Source organism: Aulonocara stuartgranti (assembly GCF_965226115.1).
Source record: "Aulonocara stuartgranti genome assembly, chromosome: 3".
Taxonomy (NCBI): Eukaryota; Metazoa; Chordata; class Actinopteri; order Cichliformes; family Cichlidae; genus Aulonocara; species Aulonocara stuartgranti.
In genome coordinates this window covers 61,691,256-61,715,044 of record NC_138941.1, presented here as the reverse complement: position 1 = coordinate 61,715,044, position 23,789 = coordinate 61,691,256, and the positions used below count along the sequence as shown (strand labels likewise).

General features: G+C 40.1%; 4 protein-coding genes across 4 annotated transcripts in view; 3 read left to right on the top strand and 1 right to left on the bottom strand.

Moving 5' to 3' along the window:
- LOC309695661 (butyrophilin subfamily 2 member A2-like) overlaps window positions 1-23,789 on the bottom strand; it is a 101,285-nt gene that overhangs the window by 26,431 nt on the left and 51,065 nt on the right. The window lies entirely within an intron of this gene.
- On the top strand, window positions 57-5,041 carry LOC309698657 (uncharacterized protein; the record flags this gene model as incomplete). The annotated part of the gene is made up of 5 exons (XM_082521244.1): window positions 57-108; window positions 1,530-1,685; window positions 1,814-1,915; window positions 2,243-2,341; window positions 3,776-5,041. The coding sequence occupies 5 exons, from the start codon at window positions 57-59 to the stop codon at window positions 3,877-3,879; spliced, it is 513 nt and encodes a 170-aa protein (XP_082377370.1). The 3' UTR covers window positions 3,880-5,041.
- LOC309703871 (tripartite motif-containing protein 16-like) lies at window positions 11,011-13,489 on the top strand. The gene has a single exon (XM_082528790.1). It carries the CDS (start codon window positions 11,131-11,133, stop codon window positions 12,829-12,831), a length of 1,701 nt encoding a protein of 566 aa, XP_082384916.1. The 5' UTR covers window positions 11,011-11,130; the 3' UTR covers window positions 12,832-13,489.
- Window positions 20,877-23,644, top strand: LOC309693260 (Fc receptor-like protein 5). Its single transcript, XM_082512322.1, has 6 exons — window positions 20,877-20,990; window positions 21,657-21,692; window positions 22,339-22,602; window positions 22,682-22,927; window positions 23,003-23,161; window positions 23,266-23,644. The coding sequence occupies exons 1-6, from the start codon at window positions 20,960-20,962 to the stop codon at window positions 23,367-23,369; spliced, it is 840 nt and encodes a 279-aa protein (XP_082368448.1). The 5' UTR covers window positions 20,877-20,959; the 3' UTR covers window positions 23,370-23,644.

Genomic DNA, 23,789 nt, shown 5'->3' with positions numbered 1-23,789 from the left:
GTCCTCCTCTATCCTGCAGACACTGATCACAACCTCAGCAGCAGCTCAGCACTGAAATGTGGATCGTCTCCTGCGTCCTCATTGGCTCTCTGGCCTTTTCTTTGCCAGGTGAGTTCCATGTGTGTTCATACTGCCCGCTTCATCATTTTAAAACTTGAAACATGATATATATTTTTTTTATTTTGAAAATGAAGTGTTTATTTAACCTACTAACAGAATTTAAAATAAAACAAATCTATATTAATTTGCATATTTGAATTTTTATTATATTTGCTAGCGTCTGGTATTTTTTTAAACTCTATTTCCTTAAAAATGGTGTAGAAGTCTCAAAAAAATAACAAAAACTTAACTAAGAGTTAAGGAGTTATTTTTCTGAATGGCTGGGTCATTGTTCAGGACACTCAGCAATTATTTTTATCAATAAATATCTTTAATAATATTAAGTAAAGAACAAATTCAGGAGACAGAGTCTCCAATAAAACAAGTTAGGAAGCCAGCCTTTGCATTGTTTTCTAACCAGGTTTAGGATTTAAGCCATAAGATTTTAAAAATGCTGGAATAAAGTTGTTTCTTGCTCGATTTCTTGCTTCCTTGCCCATCAATGTACAATGAAGACCATTTGTGTCCATGTGGTCTGTGGAATCTTACAGATCTTGTTTCTGAAGTACTGATTGATCAGCGAGGGGTGGGTTTGGACCTATTCATCACTGACACGAAGATTAGGTCTGCAGCATTTGTTGTCATGGTGAAAGTAGTTTAAAATGCTGAAAACACTCAAAAAAAGATTTTCTGCTTCAAACAGAAAAAAATATTAATTGAAGACTGAGACCAACTGAAAACCACATATAATTCTGTAAAGGTCGATAACAATGAAAGAAAAGACACCCTGGCTTCATGCTTCACTACTTTAACATGTGGACTGCTTTGTGGATGTGACTCATATTCAGTGCTTTCTGTAGAAGCCACAGTGGTTTCTGGTTATAGCTTTCTTTGTTATCTATGCCTTTATTTTACATTTTCTTTCTTTATTACTTGTAAGTAAACATGAGGAGGAAACTGTGTCAGGTTTATCTCACAGGATGTCTGTTTCTGGTTTGGTGGATGGATGCACATGAGCGATTTTCTCAGACCCTGTAATTTCTCCAGGAACATGAGATGCTGTAGCATTTTGTGAAAGTCGCATGACTTTGATAGAAGTGTCATATGTAATCGACCTAGTCTACTTTTCAAGTAGGTATATGCACTGTCACCTCAGTTCTTTTCCCCTTTCCTCATTTTTCTTAGTTATTTGCATATTTGTCACACTTGAATGTTTCACTTTATCAAACAATTTTAATTTTAATCAAAGATAAAATGGGTAAATACAAAATGCTTGTGGAGGAATTTTGGTCCACTCGTGTTTGCAGAATTGCTTGAATTCAGACACATTGGAGTGGGTTTGAGCATGAAGAGCCTGTTTGAGGTCGTGCCACAGCATCTCATTTGGATTTGAATCCAGTCCTTTAATGACTGTGTTTGCTTTATTTTAGACAATCACAATCACACTACCACACCTCCACCTACATCTGCCTCCGTCACTCCATCACTCATTGCTGTGTTGTCATCTATGGGATCAGTGTGTGCTGTGGTTTTGCTTATGTTAGTGGTTCTGGTGGTGAAACGATGTGTATGTGGAAAACCCAAAGGTAAGATTATTACATTTTTTAAAAATAATAATTTTATAGATTTATTTTGAAACTTGTAATAACAAACATGTCCAACACTTTTATGTCCAAGCAGTAAAATACATTGCTGTTCATTTTCTTCATTTCAGAGGATGCAGAAGAAGTTAGAGAAAATGACATCACAGATGGCGTCATATACAGTGAAATCATAACCTCAAATTATCAACAGCAGCCAGCCAGACAGAGCCCAGGTAGTGTTTTATATGCTGAGGGTCCATGTTGCTATCTTTATGGAGTCCAGTGTCACTTTAAATAAGTTACAGGGAAAGTTAAAGAAAAGAGGAAAGGGAAAACTTGATTTAAACATTTAAAAAATTCTCCCCAGAACTCCAGAGAAACTCAGATTCTCACCAAAACTCTCTGAACATTATAACCAAACCCCATCAAACAGCCAGTTCATTATTTCAGATCATATATTTCCTACATTCTTGTGTGTCTTCCTGCAATGTTTGAAAGCTCATTTCAGCTCTCGCCTGTTCTAGCTGCAGTGATGTCCACTGTGTGTATTTATTGTGCAGAGAGCGATCCAGCTGCAGTCTACTCCACAGTGAGGAGGGAAGACGTCACTTATGGACGAATCATCATCAAAGACAAGAAAAAACAGTCAAAGAGGAGAGGTGAGGTACAACCACTCTGCTTTGTCACTGCAGACCCCCACAGCTCACAGTGGGGCTTTATCGTGAATCCAGCCTTAGACGCTCTTGGTCTTAAGCTAAAGATTGTTTATTTTAAGCTGAATCTCTTTAAGTTTCTAACTTGCTGTTCTACATTGAAATTCTGCTGCTGTATTTTAAATGGTATCAGGGCAGCTAGAGTCATGTTCACCACATGACCAAAATGACCTGATCTGCACATTTCTTCTCTAACAGCATCAGAGCTATACAAAGTTGCCGATATAGAATCACCACACTGCTGATACTCTTCTCTTCTTTGACAAGTCTTTGTTTTTGGATGTAATTAGACCGATTACTATCGGGTTAAGGCCACACCAAATGAGAAATATCATAAAAATGGTATATTACCCAACATTTTTATTGATCTTCTTCAAACTTCACAACATTATACTGGGCCCTGGGTCACATGAGTCATGATTTCAATACAACGTCACAATGAAGCAGTAAAGTTTCCTAAAATCCCAGTCTGCATGAACACATGTTAAAATCCTCAAGTTTATACAGCTTATAGATTTCTGCCAGTTGTGCTCCAATCATATGGGTAAAGATAATAAAATACACAGTTTTCGTATATAATTCTTCAAGATCTTAGGTCAAAGGTTAGGGTCAGATGAATTAGGAAAAAGCTTTAGTTTCCATTCGGTTATCAGTTTTGTTCTCTGTTATGTTACTTTTCATTGTAAGAATTGAACAAAAAGGCTGCCAGTACAACCTGTAAAAACCTGCAGCCTTTTTTAAAAATTGCTTCATTGTGGAGAGAGTGATCCAGCTATAATCTACTCAGAAGTGTGAACTAGTTATGAACAAATTGGCTTCAGAGCAAACAGACCTGCAGGTACAGTTATTCTTCACTATAAGATGATTAGGATTTTTTTTTCTAAAAGGTTGAAATGATCCTTTAAAGTGACCAGGAAATGTATCTGTAGCATAAACACAGAGCAGGTCCTGATCTGCGGTTTCTGGGTGAGTAACTATAAGATAAAGTTTGGGTGACAGAAACACAGTCAGCACTCTGCTGAGGCTCATTGTTTCTTTTCCATGAACTACTAAACCCAAGCATTTCCTGCTGGCTTTCTTTCAAATTAAAAGCTAATTTATGACAGAAAGGCTGAAAAACTTTTAATGTGAAAATGCTGGAGGAAGTACTGAGCTTCATTCATGGTGTTTTGACATTGATAAGGACAATGAGTTTTAGAAAGATGAACACCCTGCCCTAAAAATAACATTTATATTATTTAAACTGTCTGAGCTTTGATCAATAATGTTTCATTTTGATGACACTCAACAGTTCTTTTGTTGTTTTGTTGCGATTTAACTGCATATAGGTTTGGTTTTGTACAGAGCTGTGGGTTGAGCTGTGCATGTTTGTGTGCTCAGATTTTCTGGAGCCAGAGGTCATTTACTCCAATCTCCAAAGTAGTCGACCAGTCCAGCCAGTGGAGTCCAGCTGCTCTTCTCGTGTTGTCCTGTGGGTTTCATGAAGATGACTGATGGAAAATTTGAATGGACTGATAAAACATCTGTCTTCAGTTCAGATAGGAAACAAACAAATTAACTGCAACCACAGACTATAAACAGCATGAGCATCGCTGCATTGTGTGGGTTACAAGCAGCAATTCATATGACAGTTTTCAGAAACCCAATGAACTGTTTCATTATTAAATTAAAAGCATTCTGTGCTTTCAAACTCAAAATCGTGAAATTTGGTTTGATGAAAAAGAAAACATTTCATCATGTTTAGTCAGCTTAATTGAATTAATTGTTTGATTGAAATAATTCAACTCAGTCAATTCAGTTCCATTTGTATGGCAAATAAAAAGATCACAGCAACAGTCGCCCCGAGGTGCTCAAACTGGACAGCTCCCCTGATCCAGTCCAAAAAATTATAGAACCACAGTTAATCATGCTTCCATCAGATAGCATGTATTTTAAATGTGAAACATAGAGACAACGAACACAAAGAAGAACATAGACATGACGTTAGTTTTGTGGTTTATAAAGGCCTTCAGAGTCTGCTGCCATCTTCTGCTAATACTGGGTATTAGCAAATGAAAAACTACTTAATGTCTATATGTTGTGATATGTTTATAGTTAGTTATTCAGAGTTAAAATGTTTTTATTGTTGATGAAGGATTACCAGACTGAAAATACATCATATAAACACACATTTTTCTGTATCTCTCCCACATGTGATGAATACCTGTTACTGCAGTGGTCTCCAACCTTTTTTGCGCCACGGACCGGTTTATGCACGACAATATTTTCACGGACCGGCCTTTAAGGTGTCGTGGATAAATACAACAAAATAAAACTAGTACCGGTACCGAAAAAAAAGGTTTAGTCATAACACACGTGAAAAGACCCAGGAAGACCGAGTTAACGATCAAAACAGTAACAAAATAAGGCTGAAAACCGATAAAAACCCTGAGAACTATACATTTCACACCTGAGCCTCAACTCTCGCGGCCCGGTACCAAACGACTCATGGACCGGGACCAGTCCGAGGCCCGGGAGTTGGGGACCGCTGTGTTACTGGATGAATCTGAACATTCTTTGTTTAAATGTGACTCTTTGTTGGGGCAAAATAAACAAAAGGAACTGAACTGTTATCAAATGTTCTTCCACATTTTGCTTTAAGATAAGTTTCTGGATGACATCCTACTGCCTGCTGAGGGTAAGTATAGGTGGGTTGGACATTCTTTCTTTTATTCCCAGTTATAGGAATGTTTGAAATCTGGGAATGAAAACTAAAATAACTGGAACAGCAGCAGGAGACTGAGCTGGAGGCTGCTGTGAATCCTAAATCTGTTGTTTTTTTATGTTTTATTTTTGTTTGACGAACAGCAAGGAGGCCACTATCAATCCAGCAGATCCCTTTAACTCCCCTCCAATATTAACCTGTTTTAATAGGCAGTGTTGGGGATTAACGGAATACATGTACCAGCGTTACGTATTTAAAACACAAAATATGAGTAACTGTATTCCGTTCCATTACCATTTAAATAGGTGATATTCAGAATACAGTTACTTTGTTGAACTAAATAGAATACACGGTGGTCACTTCCTGTTCCATATGTTAGGCTATCCCCTCTCTATGCCTTCCAATTTTGGTTTTTTGGGGGTTTTTTTGTTTTTTTTCCCTTCCCGTTTGGAAAGATGCCCAACGGATTTACTTTACTTAGACCCAGGAGATGTTACCCTTTCCCCTGGGGTGGAGACAAGCAGATCGCCCCTGGCTCAGTAGTAGCAGAGAGGCTCGCATCCCAGAACCCAACCGGACGGCCAACACCTCCGCCCAGCCCTGATGGCTAACAGAGAACGGGGGTGTGTGAAGACCCCAAACCTAGGAGGAGGAGTTGGCCGTCCGACTGCGGTCTGGAGTGTGGGGCCTCCCTGCTGCTACGGAGTCGGGGCGGTCTGCCTCCCCCCACCGCAGGGAAAAGGGTAACACCACCTGGGTCTGGGTGCAGTTCCCCCCTCCAGGGGCAAGGGTACCTAGACCCGGTTTGTAGAGTACGCTTGGGGAGTCTGATCGTGTGTACAACGTCTCTTTATGTCTGTCTCCACGTTGGTTGAGTGTGGAGTGAGTGCATATGAGAGCATGAGGGTGGGAATGGATGTTTGTAACTGTGTGTGCCTGTATTTCTGTGTCTATATGTCAGGTTGGGTATCAGACGCCACCTCTCTGGGGACATCTCAGGCCCTCCAAGGTTTGGAGGCCTATCTCCCCCTACCACCACTTCCCCTGCCAGTGGCGGACTCCCTCAGGTGTCGGTGCGTTGGTGGTTCTTTGTGTCCGGGGATGGGCGTCCAGGTACACACCGGCTCATTCCTTGGCGGCCGCTTATCGGGGCCTGGAGCCTGGGGCTTGCTCGGGCCACTTCAGAGGTGGGGTGCCCCCGGCCTCTCGCCCTAAGGCAGCTGGGATAGGCTCCAGTGCCCCCCACGACCCTGAAAAGGATAAGCGGAAGAGGATGGATTTTTGTAACACAGTGAAAGAATAAGGATCTCTAATGTCTGGATTATTGGTCTTGACTGTATTACAAACTGCTTAGAAAATGCTTTGAGCTATTTGATTTACACATGTGTCCATATCCTTTCAGTCTGATCCACAAACAGTTAGTCAGTACAGATGTGTTTATTTATTTGTTAAGCTATGTTATAACATTACTTTTATAATTAAACAGAATATTAGAAAATGTAAAAACAATTAAATAATGTAGTGGAGGACACACACACACGTTTGTGGTATCTTTCTCTTACCACAGTGTAATTCTGGAACTACTGTAACAAACCTGAAACTGCTTAGCAGTTTGTTTGTTTTGGCAAAAACATGCCCAACAAGAGACAAGGAGGGCAGGTTACCACCATGATATAGCAGATGAATTGGCAGTAAGTAGAGGACTGAGCTGGCGTAAGTATCACCTCAGTGATTGCCTCCAATGGATTGCAGCTGGGGAAAACAAACGAGGGCCTTTGGCTCCACCCACAGGGGCGGGCACAGGAAAGCACAGGTGCTAGGCGGAAAAACACCAGACACTTACCCAGGTCATGACAAAAGCTGAATTTAACACCATTGCTGGAGCGAGTTCAAATGTACAGCATGTTTTAACATATCACAGCATTCTTCTGTGTTTAAATATAGACTCGAACTGGTTACATTTTCATTTGTAATGGAGCTGTAAACCATACTTGCCAACCTTGAGACCTCGGAATTAGGGAGACATTCAAAAGGGCTGTTCGTTATATGGGTCGTTATATACATATACACACAAAAAAAACTTGAATTTGACAGTGTTTATTTATCAGACAAAATAATTTAAATTATATAGCTGTCCAGTACCTGTGCAACAGATGGTAGTCATGGTTCAATATTTGGAGGCAGCATTTCCCTTCGAGATGTCCTGGACAAAATCAAATTCTTTTCCCCAATCATTTCAGAACTTGCACACATATTTCCTTCTCTTATTGGTCATTGCAATTTCTCTTCTGCTTCCTCTTCCTTTGTTCTGATTCCCGCGCTTGACTTCGAGGTCTTACCGTTATTATTGTCCAGCCGGAAACAGGAGCCCAGTTAATGATATTTTTGTTCCCAAATTTGGACATCCAGCCACTAAAATTACTTTTTCTGTTCGTGAATGCAAGTTAACAACTGTAATTTGGCATCAAGGATTAGTTTGCTTTGTTGTAAAAATAAAATGATTTTAGGGCATCTGTGACATAAACCTTACACAGGGTGTTAGCCTGCTAAATTTGTGTGTATAAGAAAGGTCGCCATTAACACTCAGCCACGCAGGCGGGCGGTGTGGACACCCAACACTGTGAACACGATAACTTGAAAATGTGGTGATGTAGGATTTTCAAACTGATAGCATAGGTGCATCACCTGAAAGTCTCCTAAAAATGTCAGATACGTTTGAATGACAGTGATCTCGAGGTCAGAGGTCATGTTTTCTAAAAATTTTGCGGGGTTTTTGTGACGCTGTGTGAGTCTGATTATGCTTATCTGTTGTCTGTCTGACCAAATCTACCACTCTGAACCTGAATTAATCCCCCAAACACATATTCACTCTATATAGGCTATTTATGCATTTGATCACTCAATTATTAATTACTATCTTTACCCGTATGAGATAGGTGGAGTGAGACAAGATGAAAATATAAAACAAATGTTTTGTGTCTCTGTCTTAGGAAGCAGCCTCGCTATGACACATGTTACAGCTGATGAATAGAAAGTATCTAGTTCTGCCTTTGGGGCTGATGGAAATAATATAATTGTTATTTATATTAAAAAAATGTTTCAGCTCATCCAGTGCAACATATTGCCCTCAATCACCTAATTAGTCAAAAGTCCTGTTCTAAAAATATTCTGATTAAAATATGACACTGAATGTGTGGAAGGTGATTCAGCTGAAAATCTTTTCCTGTAATGTTTAACAACTGGATTCAATGGGGATACTGTGGCAATACATATTTAAAATCTAATGAAATACAGGATTCAGTTGATGAACACAAGATTCAGTTCAGTTCAGTTCATTTTTATTTCAAACATTTCAAACATGTGCCTTCACAATCATTACAAACTATTATTCCATTATTTGTTTGAAAAGGAGTAGGCTGAAGTATTTACTTATTTGTCCCTACCCCCTCAAGTTTTACCTCTCATTCATTTAATTCTTTTTTTGTCTTAAATTAAACAAACAATATATGCAACAAAAATAAAGCAAAACAAAACATACATAAATCAAAAACAAGAAATTAGCTAGCCCCACCACAGTATAGTTTCTTTCATATGAAAAATACAGAATGTGTATACATATATAATATGTAGATTTAGTCGAAAAAAAAGAAACTAGTTATTGTTTGCGACTATGAAGAGTTAGATGCTTTTTTAAAATGTGTGCAAGGTGTGTAAGTCTACTTTGAGCAGACTTGCACACCTGCACAACACCAAAGCTGTTTTACTTTGAAGCAAACAACTGTGCTGAAACGTGAAGAATAAAAATGTATAAAATTGATTTGGGTAATTTGTGTCATTCAAAGACGAAAGTTGATTATTTCTTTGTAATATTTTGTTACTTCCCTCTGCAGCCCCTAATCTCTTCAGTGGGTTCAGCTGTTGCTAATTGACCTAATCAGGTGTGGATAAAAGGTGACCTGAGGCAGGCTTTCAGGGAAGCTCACTAGTCTTTGCCTTGGAGGGAGCCATTTTAGCCAACCTGCTATGCCATTTTAAGATAAAACCTCTTCTCACTAACATTCTGGTATTCATCTCCTTTTTTATGTGGCGGCTTCTGAGCCGGGTCGCAATATATTTGTCAAGCAAGTCTATAAAAAACTATTTGTTTTTAATCAATTTGAATATTAAAAAGTTAGTTTCAGTAGAAGCAACCAAAACACTACAGACATAAAGCAGATACATAACACTTTGCCAGAGGTCTGTAAATTAGATTTTCATGCATGTCTGTATTACTGTTTTCAAATTCTATATTTGCACTCTCTCCATAAAAACACAAGGTATGCTATCCAATGAGTCATAGATCTACTAATTGGAGCCTTTGTCTTAAAACAATGCCAAGGATAATGCAATAACCTTAAAAGTCAGCTCTGCTCTGAAAAATGGAGGTAAACTATTTCAGACAGCAAAGATGTTATCAATAACAATCTGCGTAACGCTGCCGCCTGGAACAACAGAACGTAGCTGTCAAACAAACCCAAACAGTCCTGACCCGCGACAAAATGAAACAGGAAAGTACCGCAGTGTAATCCATTTATTTCAACAAAGTAACTGTATTCTGAATACCACCTTTTTAAACGGTAACTGTAACGGAATACAGTTACTTATATTTTGTATTTTAAATACGTAACGGCGGTACATGTATTCCGTTACTCCCCAACACTGTAGGTATGAGTGTTTATTCTTCTTCCTGCTCCTTTTCATGCATAGAAACAGTGTTGCTTTAAATGAAAGGAAGGTTTGTGTATAGGACATGGATTACTGCTGTACAATGTGTGAAACAAAAAGAATGAATGAATATGCCTGTATACCACTACATATGTTGTGCATGTGTCATTGTAATTTCTATAAAACAAACCAAGAAAAATGTTTGTGTTTCAGAGTATAGATCGCTTCAGTAAATAATGACTGTGATTTTTTTTCAACTTGTTTTTATTGCACAGAATTAATTAAATTGTAATCAACATTTTGACATACAAAATATTTAAGTGTTTCCTCTGATAGCCTGAGACTGAGCTTCTCTTAAGGAATGTGCAGATGCTGAATCCAGTTGTTCTTCAGCCTGTAGAAACTATTTCAATCTCCTGTCTTCCTAATTAACAATCAATGTTCCCACAACATTTTTAAATGTTTCCTACATGTTTAGTCAGTTTTTATTAATAAAAATCACTCAAACATTAAATAGACCAACAAACAATGGAAGCACCAAAATAAGAAAAAGTTTATCCTGCAACAAATTTAACAAAGGTCTCAAACTATTCTAAAGTTATAGGTTCTATTATTTAAAAAAAAAAGTTGCAATGGTGTACAGATTTATCTGCACTACACCATAAACTGCAAAATGTCCAAAATGTCACATGACAGCACTGAAGATATATCTTCTGTGTAACATAATGACTTATTTTTAGTATGTTACACTGAAAACCTGCCTGTCCACTTTGTTTTTGAATGCACAATAGGAGCCTATGACTCACTGGGTTTGTGCGTCAGCACTGACAAATGTATAGATGCTATTCTTTGACGTCTCCACACATCAGTCAAACATTTCTGTACAAAGTCCCTGCTGCTCTAAAAAACACTAACACAGCCCTGAACACATGTTAGAAACACATGTGAATGTGAAAGATTTACTTCAGACCTCAGAGTACCAGCCTTTAAAATTCTGTGCCACAAACAACAAGTGAACCTGTTTGATTTGTTTATGCTGAGTTTATCTCTGCACACATTCAGAACCCTGAAAACACAGCAGAAAATAAAAACCATGGATATGGATTTATGGATATTACAATAACCTAAATAAAATATAAGCAAAGCTTCCTCTTGTTTTTGGTGGAAGATGATGTCTCAGGCGTTTCCAGTTACTGAGGCAGGAATGCATAGCAATGCACTTACAACATACTAGGTCATTCAAACCTGTTGATCCTGTGTCTGGAATCTATCAGAATATCTAAAGCCTTCCTTCTTTTGTTCTCTCTCATACCTGTAAAACATTCACATGCATTCACTGACACTTTGTCTATGGGGAGAAATGGCACAGAAAGGATTTAAGATTGCTGGTGACAAACTCTCCTGCGCGATCTGTTTGGATCTACTGAAGGATCCTGTGACTATTCCCTGTGGACACAACTACTGCAGGGACTGTATTAAAATTCACTGGGATGGACAGGATCAGAAGCACATTCACAGCTGTCCTCAGTGTAGACAGACCTTCATACCGAGGCCTGCTCTGGTGAAAAACACCATGTTAGCAGAGTTGGTGGAGGAAGTGAAGCAGACTGGACTGTATGCTGCTCCTGCTGATCACTGCTATGCTGGACCTGAAGATGTAGCCTGTGATGTTTGTCATGGGAGAAAGCTGAAAGCCTTCAAGTCGTGTCTGCACTGTGTGGTCTCTTATTGTAAACACCATCTCCAGCCTCATAATGATGTAGATGGATTAAAGAAACACAAACTGGTCAACCCATTCAAGAAGCTTCAGGAGAACATGTGCCCTCACCACAGTGAGGTAATGAAGATTTTCTGTCGCACTGATCAGCAGTGTATCTGTTATTTGTGCTCCATGGGTGAACATAAAGGCCACGACACAGTCCCAGCTTCAACAGAAAGAACTGAAAAGCAGAAAGAGCTGAAGCCGTGTCGTGAAAAAATTCAACAGAGAATCCAAGACAGAGAAGAACATGTTAAGGTGTTTCTGCAGGAAATGGAAGCCATTAATGAGTCTGCTGATAAAGCTGTGAGGGACACTAACAAGACACTTCAACAACTATTCCTTCTCATCAAGGAAAACATTTCTGATATCCAGCAACAGATCAGATCCCAACAGAGAACTGAAGTAAATCGAGCCAAAGAGGTTCTGGAAAAACTGCAGGAAGAGCTCAGGGAACTGAAAAGGAAAGAAGCTGAACTGGAACAGCTCTCTCACACAGAGGATAACACTCAGTTTCTACACATGTTCCCTTTGTTCTCAAATTTTACTGAATGTACAGAGGTACCCTGCACTAAACGTCATCCTCTGCTGTACTTTGATGATGTGCCAGCTGCTGTATTAGAGGTGAAAAATAAACTACAGGACGATCTTCAGGAAGGATGGCAAAAAGTTTCCCGCACAGTGACTGATGTAGACGTGTTGCTACCTCAACCAGAGCCACAAACCAGAGCGGAATTCTTGAAGTTTTCAACTCAGCTCACACTGGATCCAGACACTGTAAACATGCGGCTGTTATTATCTGAAGAGAACAGAAGGGCAACATTTGTGAGTAAAAAACAGGCATATCCAGGTCACCCTGAAAGATTCATGAACAGGTCTCAGGTCCTGAGCAGAGAAAGTCTGACTGGACGTCACTACTGGGAGGTACTGTGGAGCGGGTTTGGTATTTACATAGCAGTCGCATGCAAAAGCATAAGCAGAACTGGAGATGAAAGTGAATTTGGAAATAATGATAAGTCCTGGGCGTTAAGGTGTTCTTCTATTCAGTATGAATTAAGTCATAAAAGAGTATTGGAATTTTTTTCAGGTCCTCAGTCCTCCATAATTGGAGTGTACCTCGATCACAGAGCAGGTATTCTGTCCTTCTACAGTGTCTCTGACACCATGACTCTCATTCACAGAGTCCAGACAACATTCACTCAGCCGCTCTATGTTGGACTGAGGGCTTATCATTTCTTAGGATCAGACTCCTCTGCTGTGTTTGTTTGAGTTTGAGTATGCAGAATGAAGTAATTACTTTTTGTGCTTTGCTTGTGCGTTTTTTGAAATTAAATATATAACCCTTGGTTGGTTGCACCCTTGAATGTTAAAGAGGACATGGTAAAAATGGTAAATGGCCTGTATTTGTATAGCACTTTAATTAGTCCCTATTGACCCCAAAGCGCTTTACTTTCTGAATGACTACGTTCAGTCACTATTGATGGCAGCTACATTATAGCCACAGCTGCCCTGGGGCGCACTGACAGAGGCGAGGCTGCCAGGCACTGGCACCACCGGGCCCTCTGACCACCACCTGTAGGCAACGGGTGAAGTGTCTTGCTAAAGAACACAATGACGGAGACTGTAGGAGCCGGGGCTCGAACCGGCAACCTTCAAGACGACTTGCCAACGCTTGAGCCACGATCACTCCATGGAGAAAACACATTTGCATGCATAAATAAATGTAATAAAATAATTAACAAAAATGTCATGCTTTGACCAGAGATTGTAAATTGAAACATTTACATTTTATTTTCTGTATCTTTTGAAAAATATTTTGCTCATCATTATAGTTTGTCATAGATGAAATGCATTTCATTTTATTTTGTTAAATTTTTAACTCATAAATATTTTCATAAAATGCTGTAGTAATGTATCCACAAGTTGATCACCAGTTATCAAATAAATTTGCTTTAAAAATGTATGTTTATTAAATGAAGTATCTGTGTCTGTTTATTTATAAACATGAGTATTTTGTTCCATGTTTTGAATAACCAGTGGAGTTTTGTTGTTTCATTTTCTTAATTCATGCTTTTAGTTGCTCCATAGCGTAGTGGTTTTTCTTGTTTGGCGAATGCATAGAAATGCAATGGAGCCTAAACTTTTCTTAAGTGGGCAGTATGGAGTAAAACCACTGCAGAAAGTTCTTCTTCCCCTTCTAAACTGACCGTATTTACAAAACAGATAAACAGCCTGATGTATCTTAAAAAATAAGGGTATTTTTTAAAATAAATCTCATATGTTTTTCCACATTCAAAGTTTGCAGCCATTCAACGTTCAAGACCAGTTTGGTCCACAAATATTTGGACAGAGACAACTTTCTTATTTTGGTTCTGTACATTACCAGAATGAATTTTAAATGAAACTCAGATTCAGTTGATTTTCAGACTTTCAGGTTTAATTTAGTGGGCTGAACAAAAAGACTACATAAAAAAATGTAAGGAACTAAAGCATTTTTAACACAGTAGTTGTTTAAATGCTCATTTCTGATTCTTGGCTGAAATCCCTTTGCTGGGAATAACAGTCTTAAATTCATGAGCATCACCAGATGCTGGATTTCCTCCATTTTAATGCTCTGCCAGGCCTTTACTGCAGTGGCGTTCAGCTTTCTGTCTATAACAAGTGAAATGCATGCTCAGCTGGGTAAAGATCAGCTGACTGACTTGGCCATTTAACAATATTCCACTGCATCCGCATCTCCTCTGGTGTGCCACCACAGACCACGCTCTGCCACAGGGATAGTTTTTGTGCCTATGCATATGTCTTTCACTTTGGTTCGGCCCAGGCGGGTCCAGTAAAGACACATTCTTCTTCATTCACAGCTGGGTGCAGGTTTCTCCAAACTTAAAAACAATATCTTTGCACAATGACTTAAACTAGCACCATTGGAGAATAAACTCCTGGGTTGCTTTGACTGTATGTTTTGGGCCATTGTCCATCTGTGTTTCAAACAGTTTTTATAACTTCACACCAATATTTGACATCTGCATGAGCTAAATAGTCTCAATAAAGAAATGATTTGATTTGTCCACCTATTTTTAATCCTGGCATAAATCGCAAATCATTATTTGAGAATTTAATTCCCCCCCAAAGAGGGTAGCATTCCACATTGTTGCCTTTCATCAGAAATAGTACTTAGAGCTCTGCCCAAATACTTCATACCAAATACAAAGAGATGACATTGACCCATGCTCTCATTTCTTTTAAATGCTGTTTGACAAACTTGAAGGTCTGATTGGTTCCTCTTTTTTTGACTCGTGGACTTCTGAGGCTCTGTTAGAGTGTGACTGTCTGCTTGATGGTGATTTCCCTAATCAATGAGCTATTTGTCCTTTTTGTTCTTTTTCACAAATGAACTTTACAGGTTTTTTATACCGTGGTCGTTGTCTCAGTTTTACCATTATGGCCTTTTCTGGATTGTAAAAGAACCACGGCAGACCCGGCGACATGTTGATGCTTTTCAGCATCTTTAAAAAGTGTATTAACCACAGTTGCTATTACAAACACACAAACAGTTGTAGCTCTACATCCAGCCGCACACATCACCACCAACCATAACAAACACAGACAGACAGCACAGCTTTTTATGTCGGTGAGGCGTCTGAACCTACACTGAAGTGTTTTTATATATGAGAATCACCATATTAAGCATGTAACTTATGTAGTTATAAGATTGTGCCACTAATTTAATAATTAGGATTAGTGCGATATTTGACCATGTCATGACCTATTGTGATAAGACAAAGGGTAGCCGGTGTCCTGACTGGCCTCTGGCCAGGACCTTGGCCACTACCTGACCCTGCAGCTGTGTTTGGTGGGAAAGTTACCCAGCATATATTAGGCGACCAGATGACACCCCGGCACTTTTTTCCTGCTGCTACTTCCTGTCCATCTCTGTGTTGCTCTGCTGTCTGTGCTTAAGGCTGTACACCCCGGGCTTTTGCTTTGCTTGATCTTCTCTCTTCAGATCTTCGTGTCACTCTGTCAAACTTCACCTTCACTGCTCTCCAACGAGCGCCTTTTGTTTCTTTTGCTTATTTGAGTAGTAATCATGACTTTCACAGAGATCCTGTCATAGTCAGTCTTTCTAACTGTGGCCTGTATTAGTCAGCAGCCCTGGCACATTACTGCACTTTGAAGTTGAAACAAGAAGCTGTAGACTTCAGCCTTGTAGGGAATTCTGATGTAGATGATCGGTTTCATACACACGGGCATACATTTGATGCTCTGAATCCTTTCTATTCCTTTTATTTGGTTAATGGTACTTTTCACTCTGAAACTGTGATGCTTATGTGCTTAATGAAAAACTGGATCAGAACAGAATGAACATCATCTGACATGAAAGTAAAAGTGAGGAGATCTAGTTTAAATGTTGTTTGTACTGCAGACTGTTTCAAGATGATGTGAAGGATAAAAATAGTATGGTAGAGTCAGTGGGGGGTATATGCAGCCTCCCTATATAAATATATATACACACACACACACACACACACACACACACACGGGGATATATATATATATATATACACACACACACACACACACACACACACACACACACACACACACACACACACACACACACACAGTGGGGCAAAAAAGTATTTAGTCAGCCACCGATTGTGCAAGTTCCCCCACCTAAAATGATGACAGAGGTCAATAATTTGCACCAGAGGTACACTTCAACTGTGAGAGACAGAATGTGGAAAAAAAAATCCATGAATCCACATGGTAGGATTTGTAAAGAATTTATTCGTAAATCAGGGTGGAAAATAAGTATTTGGTCAATAACAAAAATACAACTCAATACTTTGTAACATAACCTTTGTTGGCAATAACAGAGGTCAAACGTTTACTATAGGTCTTTACCAGGTTTGCACACACAGTAGCTGGTATTTTGGCCCATTCCTCCATGCAGATCTTCTCGAGAGCAGTGATGTTTTGGGGCTGTCGCCGAGCAACACGGACTTTCAACTCCCGCCACAGATTTTCTATGGGGTTGAGGTCTGGAGACTGGCTAGGCCACTCCAGGACTTTCAAATGCTTCTTACGGAGCCACTCCTTTGTTGCCCGGGCGGTGTGTTTTGGATCATTGTCATGTTGGAAGACCCAGCCTCGTTTCATCTTCAAAGTTCTCACTGATGGAAGGAGGTTTTGGCTCAAAATCTCACGATACATGGCCCCATTCATTCTGTCCTTAACACGGATCAGTCGTCCTGTCCCCTTGGCAGAAAAACAGCCCCATAGCATGATGTTTCCACCCCCATGCTTCACAGTAGGTATGGTGTTCTTGGGATGCAACTCAGTATTCTTCTTCCTCCAAACACGACGAGTTGAGTTTATACCAAAAAGTTCTACTTTGGTTTCATCTGACCACATGACATTCTCCCAATCCTCTGCTGTATCATCCATGTGCTCTCTGGCAAACTTCAGACGGGCCTGGACATGCACTGGCTTCAGCAGCGGAACACGTCTGGCACTGCGGGATTTGATTCCCTGCCGTTGTAGTGTGTTACTGATGGTGACCTTTGTTACTTTGGTCCCAGCTCTCTGCAGGTCATTCACCAGGTCCCCCCGTGTAGTTCTGGGATCTTTGCTCACCGTTCTCATGATCATTTTGACCCCACGGGATGAGATCTTGCGTGGAGCCCCAGATCGAGGGAGATTATCAGTGGTCTTGTATGTCTTCCATTTTCTGATGATTGCTCCCACAGTTGATTTTTTCACACCAAGCTGCTTGCCTATTGTAGATTCACTCTTCCCAGTCTGGTGCAGGTCTACAATACTTTTCCTGGTGTCCTTCGAAAGCTCTTTGGTCTTGGCCATGGCGGAGTTTGGAGTCTGACTGTTTGAGGCTGTGGACAGGTGTCTTTTATACAGATGATGAGTTCAAACAGGTGCCATTCATACAGGTAACGAGTGGGGGACAGAAAAGCTTCTTACAGAAGACGTTACAGGTCTGTGAGAGCCAGAGATTTTCCTTGTTTGAGGTGACCAAATACTTATTTTCCACCCTAATTTACGAATAAATTCTTTACAAATCCTACCATGTGAATTCATGGATTTTTTTTTCACATTCTGTCTCTCACAGTTGAAGTGTACCTCTGGTGCAAATTACTGACCTCTGTCATCATTTTAAGTGGGGGAACTTGCACAATCGGTGGCTGACTAAATACTTTTTTGCCCCACTGTATATACCAGCAAGACAGTGTACATCACTGTGACAACAGCATTTGTTTTCATTCAAAGGCTTTATGGTTTTTCCTATAATACTTGGTGGGCCGATCTCTAGTCAAAATGCCCGGGCCGATTTTTTGTCCCAGTCCAGCCCTGCAGAGACCTGCCATCTTCAGAAGTTTTCTGATGACTCTGCGGTGGTTGGATGCATCAGCAGGGATGATGAGACAGAGTACCGGGCTGTGGTCGACTCCTTTGTCACGTGGTGTGAGCAGAATCATCTGCAGCTCAATGTGGCAAAGACCAAGGAACTGATCGTGGACTTCAGGAAGACCAGGAAACACTTGACCCCCGTTTCAATCCAGGGGGTCAGTGTTGACATTGTGGAGGACTATAAATACCTTGGACAGTGTTGGGGAGTAACGGAATACATGTACCGCCGTTACGTATTTAAAATACAAAATATGAGTAACTGTATTCTGTTACAGTTACCGTTTAAAAAGGTGGTATTCAGAATATTTGAAATAAATGGATTACACTGCGGTACTTTCCTGTTTCATATTGTCGCGGGTCAGGACTGTTTGGGTTTTGTTTGACAGCTACGTTCTGTTGTTCCAGGCGGCAGCGTTACAGTTGCCATGGTTACAGGGCGACGCTCTCTCTCTCTCTCTCTCTGCGACTGTGTGTTTCCTGGGTGAGAGAGCGCCTTTTCGTTGTTGTTGTTGTTGTGCTAAGCTAACAGGCAGAATGCTACAAGCATAGCTCTAAAGAATGTAGCATCATGGGCAGTGTAGTCCGTGTTGCAGGGAGAATGGACTGCCATACACGTTATGGGTCTGTGAGCGCGAGGAGGGAGAAAAAGGGGAGTGAAAAGGTACGAGTTGTCGTCAAGCAAAAACGGGAGCTGGAAGCATGTAAATATAATAATAACCACTTCAGCCAAGAAGAGTGCCTGACGAGCCCAGTTGTAAGTAAGCTATTAAGACTCGACTGTACGCCGTGTTCGTGTTTTCCTCCGAAAACAATAAGTTCCGTTGGAGCAGCCTTTCAACGCCTCTCTCTGTCTCTCGCAAGAAAAGTTGACCCACACAACAAAGTAAAGCTATTTTTCGGCTACGAGCCGACAGGGACCCCGCCGTATTAGTCAGAGGTCCCTTTACTACAAAGCATGATAATATATTAAGTAATCCAAAGTATTCAGAATACGTTACTGTCATTGAGTAACGTAACGGAATACGTTACAGAATACATTTTGGGGCATGTATTCTGTATTCTGTAATGGAATACATTTTAAAAGTAACCTTCCCAACACTGACCTTGGAGTACACATTGAAAATAAACTGGACTGGGCTAAAAACACCACAGCACTTTACAGGAAGGGCCAGAGTCGTCTCTATTTTTTGAGGCGACTGAGGTCCTTCAACATCTGCCAGAAAATGCTCAGGTTTTTTATAAGAGTTTCTTGTGGTCAGTGCGATCCTCTATGCTGTTGCATGCTGGGGGAGCAGGCTGAGGGTCACTGATGCCAACAATGACTCGATAAACTGATCCATAAGGCCAGTAATGTTGTGGGGATGGAGCTGGACTCTCTTAAGGTGGTAGATAAAGACAATGTTGGATAACACCTCCCACCCACTCCATGACGTACTAACTGGAGCGCGTTCAGTGAGAGACTGAGATTACCAAAAAGCACCAGTATTCTGATTCACATCTTTAGTGTTTCTTTCAGTCTGATGTTGTGCAGCCAAACATTTATTTACTATCTTTCTGACCACAAGTCAGTGGTTGAAACAGAGAGAAGCTAAAGCCCACCTCCAACTCAGACCTCACAGTTGACCTACATTCAGCTACAGGAAGACACAGCCGGTTTCTAACAATCTGCAAAAGGTCTGAAAAAAAAATCATTGAATGTACTATCAATAATATATTAAATAGTTGAATTTTATTTTCTTTAAAAATCTGTAACATGACTGATAAAATCATTATTTCAATAAAACACTCAAGAATTTTATTTTTATTGTGAAAACAGTATTTCAAACAACGCTTGATGCATTTATTTCACAGAAAAGGGTCAGCGAGTCAGTGAGGGCGTCACACAGCTGCTAATGTTGCCTTCAGGCTCTGCTGTCAGTTGTAAATTTTGTTCCTGTCAATCTTTACTTCATGTTCTTGTTCAGTTTTGTCACACCATTTCCTCTAAACATTATGGGGAGATACAGTTTGTTAGTGTGGGAGCAGAAATTGCCTCATAGAAGCTCAGCTCTGCTTTACATCTTTACAAAGAGAATACAGAGTGTGACATGCAGACTCATGCTGTGTAGTCAAACATTTATTTACTATCGTTCTGACCACAAGTCAGTGGTTAGTACACAGAGAGAAGCTAAAGCCCACCTCCAACTCAGACCCCACAGTTGACCTACATTCAGCTACAGAAAGACACATTTCATTTCTAACAATCTGCAACAGTCGTAAAAAAAATAATTGAATGTATTGTCAATAAAATGTTAAATAATTTAGTTGCATTCTATTTCATTTGTGAAAAAAGAGCTTCAAACACTCCCCTTCAGAGGAGGCTGTAGGGTCACTAAAAGCATCACACAGGTGCTCATGTTGCCTTCAGGTTCTGCTGTCAATTGTAGATTTTGTCGCTGTTCATTTCAGCAATAAAGAAAAGAAAAGACATCTGAACTAGTTTAATTTCTCTTTAGTTCTGATCTCACTGCTGAGCTGCACCACAAACCAAGGTCAGTAACCTTCTTCTGTCACACACATTTATTAAGAAATGCAGAAATTGTTTTTCAGTCACATCACTAAACATGAGCTCCCGATACTCTAAATTATGCCATCTGTTTTTTTTTTTCTTCTAGGATTCATGTTAAGGAGGTTATGTGAACATTTATTGGTTCATTGCTTCCTGCTTTAGGCTCGTGCAGGGTTCAGTCGCACTGAAGCCAGTTTTTGATGCTTAAAGTTAAGTAAAGTCAGTGTGTTGCCACACAGTTTATTTATTGTCTCTCTGACCTCAAAACTGAGAAGCAGCAACAAAACCATCTCCACCTCATTTGGTTTCAGCCGACCTGCTGTGACTGACAGGAAGATCAGACTTTGTGCTTAGATCGTCCTCTGACAGCTTCCTGATGAAAAGGATCAACTTTATTTAACATAATGTTGGGTGATTGAGATGGAGGAAACATCGCCGCTATGGCTGTTTTGTAAGTTCAATCTGTGTGTTTTTTGCTGAAGAAATCTAACAAGAAGTTGTAATCAGGGCTGGGTGTTTTTTTTTTTTGTTTAATATAGTGCTTTTCTGCTCTGAGTGCTTCCTATCTAACATTCACACTCTGATGGACACATGAGAGAGCAACTTAGAGTTAATATCTTTCTTAAGTATATTTGGCATTCAGACTTGGGAAGTCAGATATCGAACCACCAACCTTCCAATTAGTAGAAGATGTTGTTGCTCTATCACCTAAGCTACAGCCACTCCTGGTAGAAGTGCAGGAGGAGGGAGCACAGTCCCAACAATAAGTAAGTGGAAGTGACAAAGACGTGAAAGTAACAAGGTGAGAAAATAGATGAAATAGATGGAGGAATGTAATTAGAAAGGGAGAGATTCAACTTTGAACATGAGCCACTCTTAATGCCAGAGCTGATTTTATGTCCCAGTCCAGTCTGTCTATTTTGTTGTCAGTGATCTTTGTCTGTTACACGAATCTTCTTCACGTGTTTGAATCCAACAGTCTTCCTCCTTCCTGCTCTGATTCTGCTTCAGTATTTCCTTACACTCAGCTCACAGAGATGTTGTGTCTGCTCTGCTCTCTGATCACTTCATTAAACACCACAAACTCTAAACTAACCTGAGACTCGTTTCTCTTTAGTTGTGATCTCACTGCTGAGCCTGAACACAAACCAAGGTCAGTAACATCATGTGACAAACTAAAGGACCAGAATGTGTTTTATTCTATTTCTCAGATACTTCATGCAGCTAAAGTCTGACAGTTATGAAATATAAGCATAATGAGGATCACACTCTTTTCTCGTTTCTGTATTTATTCATCCATTTTTACAGCTGAAAAAGACAAACTTACTTGACAGATTATTAATTTTATGAAGCTTTCATAAAGGCTGTGAGACTGAAAGTGTTTATTTCATTATTTTAAGAGTCGTGCTTATTTACTGCCTTTAGAAAATAATTAATTGCACACAGAGATGCATCATGTTGCAGCAAAAAACTTAATGGTAAAACATAGATGAAAACATATTAGCATAATGGAGACTTGTAGATGACTCTGTGATTTTTATGCTGAATTTTGATAAGCTGAGGTAAAGTAAAATACATTTGATGCTTAAAAAAACAACTGGAATACTCATGTGATTGTTATATGTATGGTGTTGGTTGACTTTAAGAACATTACTACAAGAAATAACTGTATTAGAGACAAATCCAATGTAAATACTGTAATGGTATGCTTATGGTAATGTCTTCCTGTCATCCATTAATGAATTCTAAAAGTCAGCAGGTCAATTAATCTAGTAAAAATACACTGAATTCTCCCACAGCTCGTCTGAATTTGAGTTCCAGCAGCTCTCAGTTCTTTGAAGGAGACTTTGTGTCTCTGAGCTGTGAGGAGGACGACAGCTCTGCTGGATGGACTCTGAGGAGAAACACAAGCAAACAACAGAGGACTCAGTGTGGAGATGAGTGGGGAGAAGGTGCTGGTTCTTCCTGTAACATCAGCTACATCTTCATGTGGGACAGTGGAGTTTACTGGTGTGAGTCCAGAGAGGGTCCCATCAGTAACATGGTTAACCTGACAGTCACTGGTAAGCTGAGTGTGTGGAGTTAGTGTTGATGAAGCTGTGTGTAAATGGATGAAATGCTGTAGTTTGTCTCTGTGTTGAGGTGGATCAGTGATCCTGCAGAGTCCTGTCCTCCCTGTGATGGAGGGAGATGACGTCACTCTGCTCTGTAAAACAAAGACCACTCCCTCCAACCTCCCAGCTGCTTTCTATAAAGATGGCTCCCTCATCAGGAAGCAGCCTACAGGTCACATGACCATCCAGCATGTTTCCAGGTCTGATGAAGGCCTCTACAAGTGTGACATCAGCGCTCATGGAGAGTCTCCATCCAGCTGGATCACTGTCACAGGTGAGGAGCTTCACTCTGATTTCACCTCTTATTTCATCCACATATTCACCTGAACAGGTGGGATTCTCTCTGCAGGCAAACATACAACCACAGCTCCACCCACCACCTCAGCACTACCCCCTGACTGCAGCTCTCTCCAGCTTGCATTCAGAGTGGTCCTCCACCTGCTTGTATTCTGTCCATACGTCATCTCCACTCTCCTCATGATGTCTTTATATCGACACAGAGCCAAAGGTAACACTCTGAATCAATCCCTTAATATGCTGATGATTATATTCTTTTCATCTGAACTCTTCATTGGTTCACATCTGATACTTTTTCATATTTTGTATGTGCAGGGAACAAACTTTGCATCTTGAACCTGCCCACTCATCCTGAGCAGGGATTCGATGATGAACATGAGGATGTAATTACTGATGTCACCACAGAGCATCGTTTCTGAAACAAACTTCTGTTGTGTCTCTGTGGGTCTCAATAAATTTGTCCTCTTCACCACTGGCATAGAGATCATCTGAATAAATGGGCTCTGATGTTCATCTCGGGATATTTTCATCTAGCTAAACAAATAAATTGATCTTTTTTTTTCTTTCTTTTTTTTTTGCCTGTCCTGTTTGGCTCTTTTGCCATCAGAATTGTTGTCTAAAGACAAAGAAAGATGCCCAACGGATTTACTTTACCAAATGGACCATCCCAACCTTGCCGTAATGGTCCATTTGATTCACCTTTTATTGTTTAATGGTAAATGGCCTGTATTTGTATAGCGCTTTTCTAGTCCCTAAGGACCCCAAAGCGCTTTACACAACCTGTCATCCACCCATTCACACACACATTTATTTTATTCTATTTTCACTTGCTAAATACA